The sequence below is a fragment of the Leuresthes tenuis genome, unplaced genomic scaffold (genome assembly GCF_036924035.1).
Source record: "Leuresthes tenuis unplaced genomic scaffold, fLeuTen1.0.hap1 SCAF_16, whole genome shotgun sequence".
Taxonomy (NCBI): domain Eukaryota; kingdom Metazoa; phylum Chordata; class Actinopteri; order Atheriniformes; family Atherinopsidae; genus Leuresthes; species Leuresthes tenuis.
Window position 1 is genome coordinate 1,559,455 of NW_027325370.1, and position 12,459 is coordinate 1,571,913.

General features: G+C 45.0%; 1 protein-coding gene and 1 non-coding gene across 2 annotated transcripts in view; both read left to right on the plus strand.

Moving 5' to 3' along the window:
- Nucleotides 1-12,459, plus strand: part of itpr3 (inositol 1,4,5-trisphosphate receptor, type 3) — an 85,130-nt gene that overhangs the window by 35,337 nt on the left and 37,334 nt on the right. Inside the window, exons 17-28 of the mRNA XM_072367048.1 lie at nt 106-225; nt 1,683-1,764; nt 2,684-2,799; nt 2,885-3,136; nt 4,368-4,512; nt 4,597-4,741; nt 4,866-5,080; nt 5,364-5,481; nt 7,280-7,337; nt 7,425-7,590; nt 8,451-8,618; nt 10,634-10,708. Of these exons, the coding sequence (XP_072223149.1) occupies nt 106-225; nt 1,683-1,764; nt 2,684-2,799; nt 2,885-3,136; nt 4,368-4,512; nt 4,597-4,741; nt 4,866-5,080; nt 5,364-5,481; nt 7,280-7,337; nt 7,425-7,590; nt 8,451-8,618; nt 10,634-10,708 (1,660 nt within the window). The remainder of the gene's footprint in view (nt 1-105; nt 226-1,682; nt 1,765-2,683; nt 2,800-2,884; nt 3,137-4,367; nt 4,513-4,596; nt 4,742-4,865; nt 5,081-5,363; nt 5,482-7,279; nt 7,338-7,424; nt 7,591-8,450; nt 8,619-10,633; nt 10,709-12,459) is intronic.
- On the plus strand, nt 5,641-5,713 carry trnak-uuu (transfer RNA lysine (anticodon UUU)). The gene has a single exon. It is a non-coding gene; the product is annotated as a tRNA-Lys (tRNA).

The following is a 12,459-nucleotide window of genomic DNA, read 5'->3' on the forward strand; positions in this document are numbered from 1 at the left end:
GATTACATGCTTTTGGCTGCTGCAGCCATGTTTGTCTTTGTGCTTCTTTTGTTTGAAAAAGGTTGTTATTTCTGCATCAGTGTGACTTTCTGAGTCTTTGTGCAGGTTTCTGGACTACCTGTCGGATCTGTGCGTGTCCAATAACGTGGCCATCCCCGTCACCCAGGAGCTTATCTGTAAATGTGTGCTGGACTCCAAAAACCAGGACATCCTCATCAAGACTGAGTGAGTCAGGAGTGAAGCTTTATCCACAGAAATCTGTCGCCTTACACCAGATTCAGTTCAGTGAAGCCGTTGTGTTACCAGGTTCACTTCAGATCGGTTTTAACCAGTTAGATTGAAGATAAACCTGTGTGACGACAAAAAAAGCCACATTTATTCTTGATGAAACTGCTTACTGAAGCTAAAAGTAATTTTATCTTTAAAAGTCAGGTACCAGACTGTACCCTAAACCTCTACCAGCCTGTACCCTAACCCTCTATCAGAGTGTATCCTAAACCTCTACCAGACTGTATCCTCTACCAGACTGTACCCTAAACCTCTACCAGACTGTACCCTAACCCTCTACCAGACTGTACCTTAAACCTCTACCAGACTGTACCCTAATCCTCTACCAGACTGTACCCTAAACCTCTACCAGACTGTACCCTAACCCTCTACCAGACTGTACCCTAAACCTCTACCAGACTGTACCCTAACCCTCTACCAGACTGTACCCTAAACCTCTACCAGACTGTACCCTAAACCTCTACCAGACTGTACCCTAAACCTCTACCAGACTGTACCCTAACCCTCTACCTGACTGTACCCTAATCCTCTACCAGACTGTACCCTAAACCTCTACCAGACTGTACCCTAAACCTCTACCAGACTGTACCCTAACCCTCTACCAGACTGTACCCTAAACCTCTACCAGACTGTACCCTAACCCTCTACCAGACTGTACCCTAAACCTCTACCAGACTGTACCCTAAACCTCTACCAGACTGTACCCTAACCCTCTACCAGACTGTACCCTAACCCTCTACCAGACTGTACCCTAACCCTCTACCAGACTGTACCCTAACCCTCTACCAGACTGTACCCTAAACCTCTACCAGACTGTACCCTAATCCTCTACCAGACTGTACCCTAAACCTCTACCAGACTGTACCCTAAACCTCCACCAGACTGTACCCTAAACCTCCACCAGACTGTACCCTAAACCTCCACCAGACTGTACCCTAACCCTCCACCAGACTGTACCCTAAACCTCCACCAGACTGTACCCTAAACCTCCACCAGACTGTACCCTAAACCTCCACCAGACTGTACCCTAACCCTCTACCAGACTGTACCCTAACCTTCTACCAGACTCTACCCTAACCCTCTACCAGACTGTATCCTCCACCAGACTCTACCCTAACCCGAACACGTTATTTGATCAGCGTACAACATGCCAAAAGCTTAAAACATGTATAAATGACACACAGTAAGTCACAAAAGCGGATTGCTGTTTATACACATATGAACACATTTTTAAATCAGATTTTGTATTTTTGCCCCAGAATCTTAGTTTCACTTCACTTCCAGTAGGGGGCAGCATGCAGGTTAAACAGAGTAATCATAGACTTATATTTGTGTAACTTCTGATTTTAAATGACGCATTAAAATAGTTGTTTGTGATGTTATTTTGCCTCTAGGCGCCGTATGCCAAAGGATGCGCACCCAGGTGCCGTTCAGGGAGAGTACTTGGGAATGAACGACTTCGAAGACGAGGATGAGGTGGGCCTGTCTGCGTATTGCTGGACTACATGAAGGCAGACATTAATAACTGACATGTCAGGGTGTGATCACTGTGCCAGGCTAGTATAAAGTGGACAACAGAAACGCACTCAGGATGTTTTCTGTATTCTGATCTGATCTTTGTAAACAGAATCTACATACAAAGAATAATTTAGATTTCTTGCTATGACGCAAACTTCTGTTGCAGATATGTTTAGTTATTAGCAGCTATTATTAAGTTTCTACAGACAGTCAATAATATTCAATTGAATTATTATGAGGTACCACTGGAATATTGGAACTAAAAGCTGGAGTCAAACTTGAGGTTCCATTGCTTCTGTTTCTGTATTTATCAGGCGCTTTTATCCAAAGCGACTTACAAATGAAGATATAACAGCTTTATAAAAAGCTAACAATAAGCTACATAGAAGGAACCCAGGAGTCCGACTCTGTCAGAGGGGACAGAGTAGAGATAGGGTGCAGGCATAGAAGGAAGAGCAGAAAGATAAAGTGCAGAGATAGAGGGGGGAGGGAAGTACAAGGTAAGTGCTGGGATAGGAGATGCTCTCTGAAGAGCTGGGTTTTCAGGAGCTTCTTGAAGATAGACAGGGACGCCCCTGTTCTGGTAGCGCTCGGTAGGTCATTCCACCATCGTGGGACGACACATGAACAGAGTTTGGATTGTCTTAGGCGTGGTGTAGGAGCTGCTAGACGACAATCCTGGGACCAACGGAGGGACCCAGTTGGGACAGAAGCCTTTGCAAGAGCATTCAAGTAGATGGAGCCGTTCCATTCAGCTCTTTGTAGCTAACATCAGGGACTTGAATACGAGTACAGTTCATTTACGGTTCTTCCAACCTGTTCACCCTGTTCTGTTCTACTGTCCTACGTCAGCGTTCATGTTGTTCTCCTGTTCAAGGTGTGGTTGATGTGGACGGACAAAACCGATGAAAGACAGGAGAAGAGCATCAGGCAGCTGGCTCAGGAGGCGAGACAAGGAAATGCTCACGATGAGAACGTCCTCACCTACTACAGGTGCGCCCACACAGATCCTCCACAGATATCACATGAGAACCCAGCAGTGTTTTATGAGTCTTTCTGCTGCTGTGGACGTCCTCAGGTACCAGCTGAAGCTCTTTGCCCGCATGTGTCTGGACCGTCAGTACCTGGCCATAGACGATATCTCCAAGCAGCTGGACGTGGAGCTCATCTTCCTCTGCATGATGGACGAGACGCTGCCCTTTGACCTGCGGGCGTCTTTCTGCCGCCTCATGCTCCACGCCCACGTAGACCGAGACCCTCAGGAGCTGGTGACCCCGGTCAAGTTCGCCCGCCTCTGGACGGAGATCCCCACCTCCATCTCCATTAAAGAGTTGGTGGATTCTAATACTGCAGTAATATTCTGCCCGGTTCATGACAACTGTTAGCATTTCCATTTATCTGTGGAGATGCACATTTAATAAAGTGGGGTCGCTGCACAATAAAGGCTGCAGAGTAGTTATCGGCATGTGGAAGCGTGGTTGTTTTATCCCTTTTTCTGCATTTCTGTTCCCTTTTTCCCACTTTAAAACCGAACATGTTATGATTGTTTGAGGGAAGTTAAAACTACAGCATAATAAAATTGTGGAAACAGCAGAACATGAAACCAGACCAGGTTTGGAGCCACAACAATAAGTATTTGTGTGAAAGCTACATAGTTTGATTGTTAAAGCTACAGATAATGACCCATACAGACAAATGAATTTAAGACATGCAGAGAAGAGGTTTGGTTTTGTTTTCTTCCTCTGAGTTTGGTAGCTCAGTCAGGATAGCTTTAGGTTTTTAATCTGAGGGTCCAGGGTTCAACTCCCAGTGTGGTCATGGTGTCCTTTTTGAGTTCCATAAATTCCAGTGGAAAGTATAACGCAGGATCTATCTGCACATGTAGCGTAAAGCCTCACCTAAGTAGTTTTACATAGTTTCTTCTATGGAAAAGGGTCTGTAGCTTTAACCCACATTAAGTTTTGGTAAGACCTTTAGATTGAGACAAAGTTGAAAGATTTGCCAATTACCTCTTTTTCCTGCTAATTCAATAAATCCCTGGATAGTTTCCTAGTTCATAGAAGTTGAGAAAGTAGAGCTAGCTAGTTTGTCTTTGTACAGAATGTCCCTGTGATAGATGATTCATTCCTATCAAAGTTTTAGGTTGCTGTCTAAGTGTTTTGGAATACAGAATAAAATGCAGATATTAGCTGGTTGAGGGCAGATGTTTTTTCTTGGACAGTTCCTGGACACGAAAGTTCAGGATTTATTGGTGGAAATGTGAGTGTTTAACAGTTTTGATGAAGCAGGATGACTTTTATCGACCATTTAATAGAGTTCTGGTAGCTCAGATGTTGAAGTGTTAGACTCTCACTCTGAGGCTCCAAGGTTCAAGTCTTTTCCAGATCAGATTTTCAACAAAGTTCATGTTTAAAGGAGGAGAGATCACTTTATGTGTAAAGTATAGCATCATCTGCGTATGGCTTTAGTTTTGGGATGGAAGAGTTTGACCGAACTGCTTTATTCAGGTTAATTTCTTTAATCTTCTGGAGTTGATTAGTCCTGTTGTGCATCATCCTCAGTTATGACTCCAACATGGACGACAGCAGAGACAACAAGAAGAACCGTTTTGCCAACTCTATGGTGTTCATGGAGGAATATCTCAACAACGTCCTGAACGATGAGCTGCCTTTCCATAATGAGGAGAAAAACAAGCTCACATATGAGGTCTGCTTCCTCCCTCCTCTTACAGCATCCTTCATCCTCTTCCTCTTTTCACCGGGGATCATTTCCTCTGATTTCTCCCTGCAGGTCGTGAGTTTGGCACGACATTTGATCTACTTTGGTTTCTACAGTTTCTTTGAGCTTCTCAGACTCACCAGAACTCTGCTGGGCATCATAGACTGTCGACCCAACCCAGGACACCCAGGCCTCATGTTCCAAGATGAAGGACCAGGTACTCTTTGTTCTGCTCATCATTAACCCAAACTCACAGAAACACTGATGTTTATATTCACTTGAATTATTACGAGCCCTGTCGGGTTGATAACTCACAGTCCTTTGTTCGTCTTCGTTTGAAGGGAAGAATGTGAAGCGCTCCATACATGGGATGGGTCAGATGATGTCCACCATGGTCCTCAACCGGAAACAGTCCTTATTTGGAGGTGCTGGTGTCAGGGGGGCGGCTTTGGGGGCGGGGCTTTCACTTGATGGACAGAGAGCCAGTAAAGACAGTATTGAGAAGATGGATCTGACAGTGATGGATACCAAACTGAAGATACTGGAGATATTACAGGTACTTTACGTAATAAACCTGCTCAGTGTTACCCAGTTCAATACGGTGACACTTTTACACCTAAAATGAAAGCTTTTTGACAAAGTTGCACATTAAATATTGACAGCCAGAAAACAGACAAATAAGAATAAGATAAAGCTAACATGGTATCTACTGAAGAAACCTAAAAGAATCCAATCACAGATGTTAGAGATATTTTGTCTTCCGTCCTATCGACCATCTCTAAAACCATCTGTGGCGGCAACAATAAGACTGACCTTCACTCTTCGTTCCTCTTCATCAGTTCATCCTGAACGTTCGTCTGGACTACCGTATCTCCTTCCTGCTGTCCGTCTTTAAGAAGGAGTTTGTAGATGTTTATCCCATGGCTGACGCTGACGCCACCACCAACATGGAGCAAGGTACAAACAAAGCCAGAGAAAGCTTTAACTGCCATTTGATTTAAGTTTTCTCCTTAAATGTTCTGCTGATCTAACAACCAGCTGAGTGGGATTTAAATATATTTCCGGAGCTGTTTGAGGCGGCTCCCCGACTTGGGTCTGTTGTTATGTCTCGCCAGAGCCTGGATAGCTCAGTCGGTAGAGCATCAGACTTTTAATCTGAGGGTCCAGGGTTCAAGTCCCTGTTCAGGCGGCTTCTTTTTGTTTGATCCATTTCAGCCATCATAGAGATTTGATCAACAAACCCGTAAATAGTCTTTTAGATGTATAGATAGAACAAAAACCTCAATTAAAATTAAGATAGTTAAACTTATTTTAAAAATAAAATTCAAGGAACAAATTATTCATTGTAAATTCTGTGTCAGCACACACAGTACCTACACCCCACCCTGTGGCATCAGCCCCATGAAGTCATGTGGGGCGACCAGCTGATAAAGGTCATTTTCAACCAAAATGTCGCTCCTCAGTGCGTCCACATTTCAAATTGTCACTGTGCAAGGCACTGGATGTATCTGTCTGCAGTCTGCCTGCAGTCTCTGTCTGCAGTCTGTCTGCAGTCTCTGTCTGCAGTCTGTCTGCAGTCTCTGTCTGCAGTCTGTCTGCCATCTCTGCCTGCAGTCTCTGTCTGCAGTCTGTCTGCAGTCTGTCTGCATTCTGCCTGCAGTCTCTGTCTGCAGTCTGTCTGCAGTCTCTGTCTGCAGTCTCTGTCTGCAGTCTCTATCTGCAGTCTGTTTGCAGTCTGTCTGCAGTCTCTGTCTGCAGTCTCTCTGCAATCTGTTTGCAGTCTCGTGTCTGCAGTCTCTGTCTGCTGTCTCTGTCTGCAGTCTGTCTGCAGTCTCTGTCTGCAGTCTGTCTGCCATCTCTGCCTGCAGTCTCTGTCTGCAGTCTGTCTGCAGTCTGTCTGCATTCTGCCTGCAGTCTCTGTCTGCAGTCTGTCTGCAGTCTCTGTCTGCAGTCTCTATCTGCAGTCTGTTTGCAGTCTGTCTGCAGTCTCTGTCTGCAGTCTCTCTGCAATCTGTTTGCAGTCTCGTGTCTGCAGTCTCTGTCTGCTGTCTCTGTCTGCAGTCTGCCTGCAGTCTGCCTGCAGTCTCTGTCTGCAGTCTCTGTCTGCAGTCTCTGTCTGCAGTCTCTGTCTGCAGTCTCGTGTCTGCAGTCTCTGTCTGCAGTCTCTGTCTGCAGTCTCTGTTTGCAGTCTCTGTCTGCTGTCTCTGTCTGCAGTCTGCCTGCAGTCTGTCTGCAGTCTCTGTCTGTCCATATAGACTTAAAGCTGAGCACAGGGTTGTTCCTGCAGCCATGTCTCCGTGAAACAAATATCGTCTGAATGATTTTACAGCTAATTTGTTTTCTTCACATGAATTTAAAGAAAAGCTCAGAGCTTCAGTAGTTAATCCTCTTCAAGTCTTTTATCTCACTACATCAACTAAAAAGGAAGTTTTATTTGCCTTTTTTCACAATGCCTCACCATGTCTCTTATCTCTGTCTTTTACATCCTAAAAAACGCTGTTGGTCAAATAAAACTCAATTTAATATAGATTTGATCAAAGTAAATTTTGGGTTTACCTTTCCACGTGTGTGGTCCTAACCTGCGTCTGGTAAAACTGTGTTGTTGCCTCTTTTAATGCTGCCAGATGTCCCAGTCGACACGGAGACAACAGGTAGAATCACGATGAACTCTGGAATCTGTCTTTTCAGGGTGTTTACAGAAGAAAATATCATGATTCTGACCTGTCGTTTGACCTTTAACCTCTTTGTCCCTCCTCAGCCAACATCAACCTGCAGCACATTGGAGAGCAGGCAGAAGCCATGTTTGGAGTCGGGTACGTACAGATGGCTAAGTTCACCGGACCATGTTTAAAGATGACTTTAATGGAGATAAAGAGTAGTGTGAGGTGTTGTGTGTGCAGGAAGGGGAACAACATCTTGGAGGTGGACGATGAAGGCGGTCGAATGTTCATGCGGGTGCTGATCCACCTCACGATGCACGAATATCCTCCTCTGGTGTCCGGAGCGCTACAGCTGCTCTTCAGACACTTCAGCCAGAGACAGGAAGTGCTGCACACCTTCAAACAGGTGAACAGAAACGCACTGACCACACTGTAGCTATTAACAGTCTCACCGCTGCATTCTGGACCATCTTGAGGCGTGATAACAGGGACGGGAAGGCACTGAGGTCGAGGAAGCTGCAATTATCCAGCTGTGATGTTGTAAAGGCGTCAGTTAGTTTCTCCAAAGTGTGACATGACAGCGAGGGTTTTACTTTACTGATGATTCTAAGCTTGTAAAAGTGTTTTTGACCAGAGGAGAAAAGCACCAAGATTCCCATCACAGGGTTTGAGATATGAGGTGAGATTATCCCGGTTGGTTGTGGGGGTGTTCCCGGGTTTGGAAGAGCCAAAAATAACCACTTCTGTTTGGTCACCGTTGAATCAGAGGAAATTATTCCCCAGCCAGACTTTGACCTGCTCAGGGAACCTTTGGAGACTCCCCAGATCTCAGAGGAAGGCGTAGTTATGAGTCGTCTACATAAAAGTGAAAGAAGAGATAAAATCTATTTTTTGATAATAAGAGTGGACCCAATATGGACCCCTGGGGGACTCCCCAGATCTCAGAGGAAGGCGTAGTTATGAGTTGTCTCCATAAAAGTGAAAGAAGAGAGAAAATCTATTTTTTGATAATGAGGAATATGTAAAACAGAAGAAGAGTGGACCCAATATGGACCCCTGTGGGACTCCAGAGGACGCAGAGGATGAGGATGACCTATGGGCACTGAAAATGGTCTAGATAAGAGCAGAACCCCGGTGTACCTTTAGAACCACACCATTTATTCGTTGTTTTTGACTAAAACTTACTATAATAAATTATTAGTTTTCAGCCACATGAAAACATGTTTAAACTTACCTGAAGGTCTCCATCATCTCTGTCTGTTGCAGGTCCAGCTGCTGATCTCAGCTCAGGATGTGGAGAACTACAAGCTGATTAAGGCGGACCTGGATCGCCTCAGGACGCTGGTGGAGAAGTCTGAGCTGTGGGTGGAGAAGAAGAGCTCTGGGGTAGGAGACGGCAAGAAGGACAAGAAAGACAAGAAGGACAAAGTAGAGGTAGGGAGCAGCAACATGGTTACGGCCAACCTCATTTTTAAAACTGACGCGAAGTTTGCAAAGCTGAAGAAAGTTTTGAGATTTCAGAGAACACGGGAAGCCAGATTTAGACAAAGTTATGGTTTAAATCATGAATCCAGCAGCTTGTGGAGTGTAACTCGTGCATCTCTGTCTCTCTGAAGCTGTGAAGAACATGAAGGCCAAACTGACCAATGTCTGAATTAATGCAGTCACCTTTAGCATATCTGATGAAGGTTACCGCAGCCAGACATGTGCTGCTGTTTCAGGAGCATTTTACTGTTGAGTTGATGGGTTTTTATTCTCCACAATCAACCGACGTGCTTTGGGACGTTATATCGTCATGTTCCTGGAGAAGCTAATGTGATCGGATATATTAAAACCAATAAAGAGGCGGTAGAAAGTACAGCATCATCAGCATAGAGCTTTAGTTCTACCAGAATGTTTCACAAGTAGTTAATTTCCATGTATTCTTATTATAGGACAGACTTAGAAAGCCACACATGAAACTAAACTACTGAAAGCAAACAAATATATTTCCCGAGCTCTTCCATCCTGGTTTTTGAACTCCTTTGATGTTGGTGTTGGGTTTGCTGGTGTCTCAGCTGGATCAGGGTCCTGGGTTCATATCTGGAGTGGGATTGTGTTGCATGCTGTGCCTTCTTCTCTCTGTCCTCTTGTTTTTTTTATGTTAAATGAAGGCAAAATGTTTCAAATATGCCTTTAATATTCCACCAGAAACATTAAAAACAAGCACTAACCCGGCTGGGATCGAGTTGCAGGTTAGCATGATAATCAGAGTGATGTTAAAACATCCGTTGGTGTGTTAGCGGCTGCTGGTTTACACGATATTTAAGAGCTTCAATAAGGGCAACTGGACTTTCAGAACAATTCAGACGGCTTCTTCAGTTCTAAAGTTTATGGGAAGTGTCAGCTTATAAGTGGCGGGTCAGAGGGGTGGGCGACGTACCGAATGCACTCGATGCGTCTCGGGTGTCATTTTCTTTGGATTTATGCTTCTCCCAGCATCTCTTAACACCGCCCAACCATGCTCCCCCACCCATGTTTTTGTATCTGAGATAAGAGAAGATTAAAGTGCTCACGTTTGTCATCTGGGCGTGGCTGGATTTCACAAAGAAGACGTCAAACAAAACCAAATAAAAGGTCAGATGAAGCAGCCCTGAAGCAGATGACTCCAACCAGCCATAAACAGACTTTTCAGAGTGATTTCAGCCAGAAAAAGGCTCTTTATGTGGTTCCGAAACCTTAGTCAAGAACAACGAAGGTATCTCTGAATCATACTGGAGTCACTGATGCATCATGGGGTTGAATTTAACCTTCATACAGGGATTTTAGAGGAGATATTTCTTTTTGGCCATATGTCCCAGCCCCAACTCGTTGAACTGCCAGCTTCTCATCCGCTGATTCTTCCCACCAAGTAGTTTTAAAACTGAAGAAGCCATCTTTAAGAACCAAGAAGAAGAAGTTCTGCTGCCCCCAGTCAGCTTGTAGGACCACCATGACTGAGAATCCACGGTTCCTGCAGCAACTAAAGGAGTTACTGAGTCATAGCTTCATATCTACAGCTAGACTTAGACAGTTTAGTCTTTATTTCTTCACTTATATATCATAAACATTTCGAATCTCATATTTTAAGAAGTAAAAGTTAGATTTAAAACCCTCATGAAGTTGAAGTCGGTTTTGAACCGTATGTCATCTGTTAAATGGTTTCTTTGTCAAAAGATGTTTTCTGTGCTATCTTTACTGTTTTGGAGTTTGTGATTTCCCTGGAAATTATTTAAAAAACAAATTGGCTACTTATTCTAAACTTTGGGGGGGGGGGGGCTGATTTGGCTGACCAATCCTCCTTAGCCTCTGTTTTTTAAATATTCAGAAGCAACTAACTTTCTGCCAGCTGTTTCATGGAAACATTTGTGAGCATAATGTGGTGCGATAGAGAGACCTGCATGTGCTGTCTTACCCTCTGCATCCTGTAGGGGGCATCAGACGTCTCTACCCCTAAGAAGGAGAAGCTGGAGAAGGGTAACGAGAACTACCAGGAAGTCAAAGAGGTGAGAAAACTCATCCGTTTTTGCCGCTTTTACTCATTTTCTGTGTGTTCGCTGGTCGTCTTCTCTGTGGTGTTTCTCAGCTGGAACCTCCCACAAATCACCTGTCAATCAATCAGGGGTTGGGCTGTAATCTCTTCTGGTTTAAGGTGGTTTTCACTGCTCACAATGATTACATGTGATTACTTTTCCACCAAATCTTCCAGCTGTAGACAAAGAGTAGAAAAAAAAGACCTAATGTAACATTTAAATTAAGATAAAAAGACATTTACAAACTAATGAGAATGATAGAAAATCCACAGGCTTGTTTTTGTAGAGAAATCAGCCAATCAGAGCGTCTCCTTCTCTCTGATTAATTGTAACTTCAAACCTTTCAGCTGTTGCTGGTGTGCTGAAATGATCTCCTGAATGAGCTCAGCCTTAATTCCTACTTCCAATCAAAAGTTTTGGCAGCAAATCACACGAACTGTCCATGCTTGAATTCAACTGGATCTTTACTTATTTTACTGTCGAAGGCAGGTGTCCAGAAGGTGCCGGTGTGTGCTTCTGTTGCATCTTTGTGCTGCTCCATGAAAGTCTGTGAACCCAAGTGTTGAACCTCAGATTCAGGAGCAGCAGTGGTTTTCTCCAGGTCGTGGAACATCGGACCAGCTCTTTACCCTCAGAGTCAGGGAGAGGAGGGCGTCTGGTTTGGGAACCTCAGGGTTACAGCTCTGGTTCTGTCGGCTTCTTCAGGCCATGACCTTCAGCTGCTCTGGAGCGGTTCATGCTCTCCCTCACACTCAGAAAACTCTTCTTCGTTCATGCATGTTTTTGTATCTGAGATAAACAGATAAGAAAAGATTAAAGTGCTCATGTTTTCATGTGTATGGGGACGGTAACTGAAGATGAAACAGAACTGGATCTGTCATCTGGGCGTGGTTCAGAAAGCGGTTAGATAGTCTCAAACATACTCCCACTCCTTCTGTGATGAGAGAGAGGGGGGCGGGGCTCAGCCTTAGAGAAAGGGGAGGAGCTCCACCATCCAGAGGGAGGAACTCCATTATCCAGGGGGAGGAGCTCCACTATACGGGGGGAGGAGCTCCACTATCCGGGGGGAGGAGCTCCACTATCCGGGGGGAGGAGCTCCACCATCCAGGGGGAGGAGCTCCACTATCCGGGGGGAGGAGCTCCATCATCCGGGGGGAGGAGCTCCACCATACGGAGGGAGCTCGGAGTAGAGCTGCTGCTCCTCCACATAGAAAGGACTCAGCTGAGGTGGTTCCTCTGGTTAGGATGCCTCCTGGGAGGAGGCCCCGGGTCAGAACCAGAACTCACTGGAGGGATTATATATCCCATCTGACCTGGGAACTCCTCGGGATCCCCCAGGAGGAGCTGCAGAGGGTCACTGGGTTAATGTCTGGGTTTCGCTCTTGAATCTTCTGCCTCCGCGACCCGACCTCAGATGGATAAACTTTTCAGAAAGGCGCTGGTGTCCTCATGGACGCTTTTTTTCAGGCAACCAATCGTAAGGGCAGAAACTGTTGCCCTGATCATCAGAAAACACTAATCTGACACGTCAGACAGAAATATCAGAACAAAGAAAAGCCTGTTTGTGGGAACCAAGCTGCTGCATCTGAAAGTCATTTTGGTGAAACATTGGCACCCTGCCAGCACCTTTCTCTGCTGGACCCGGCCAGCCCTTAGGCCTTATTTTCCCTGAATTTCCTTGTTTGACATTCATATTAATCCCAATCTGCCTGATTATTATGCAT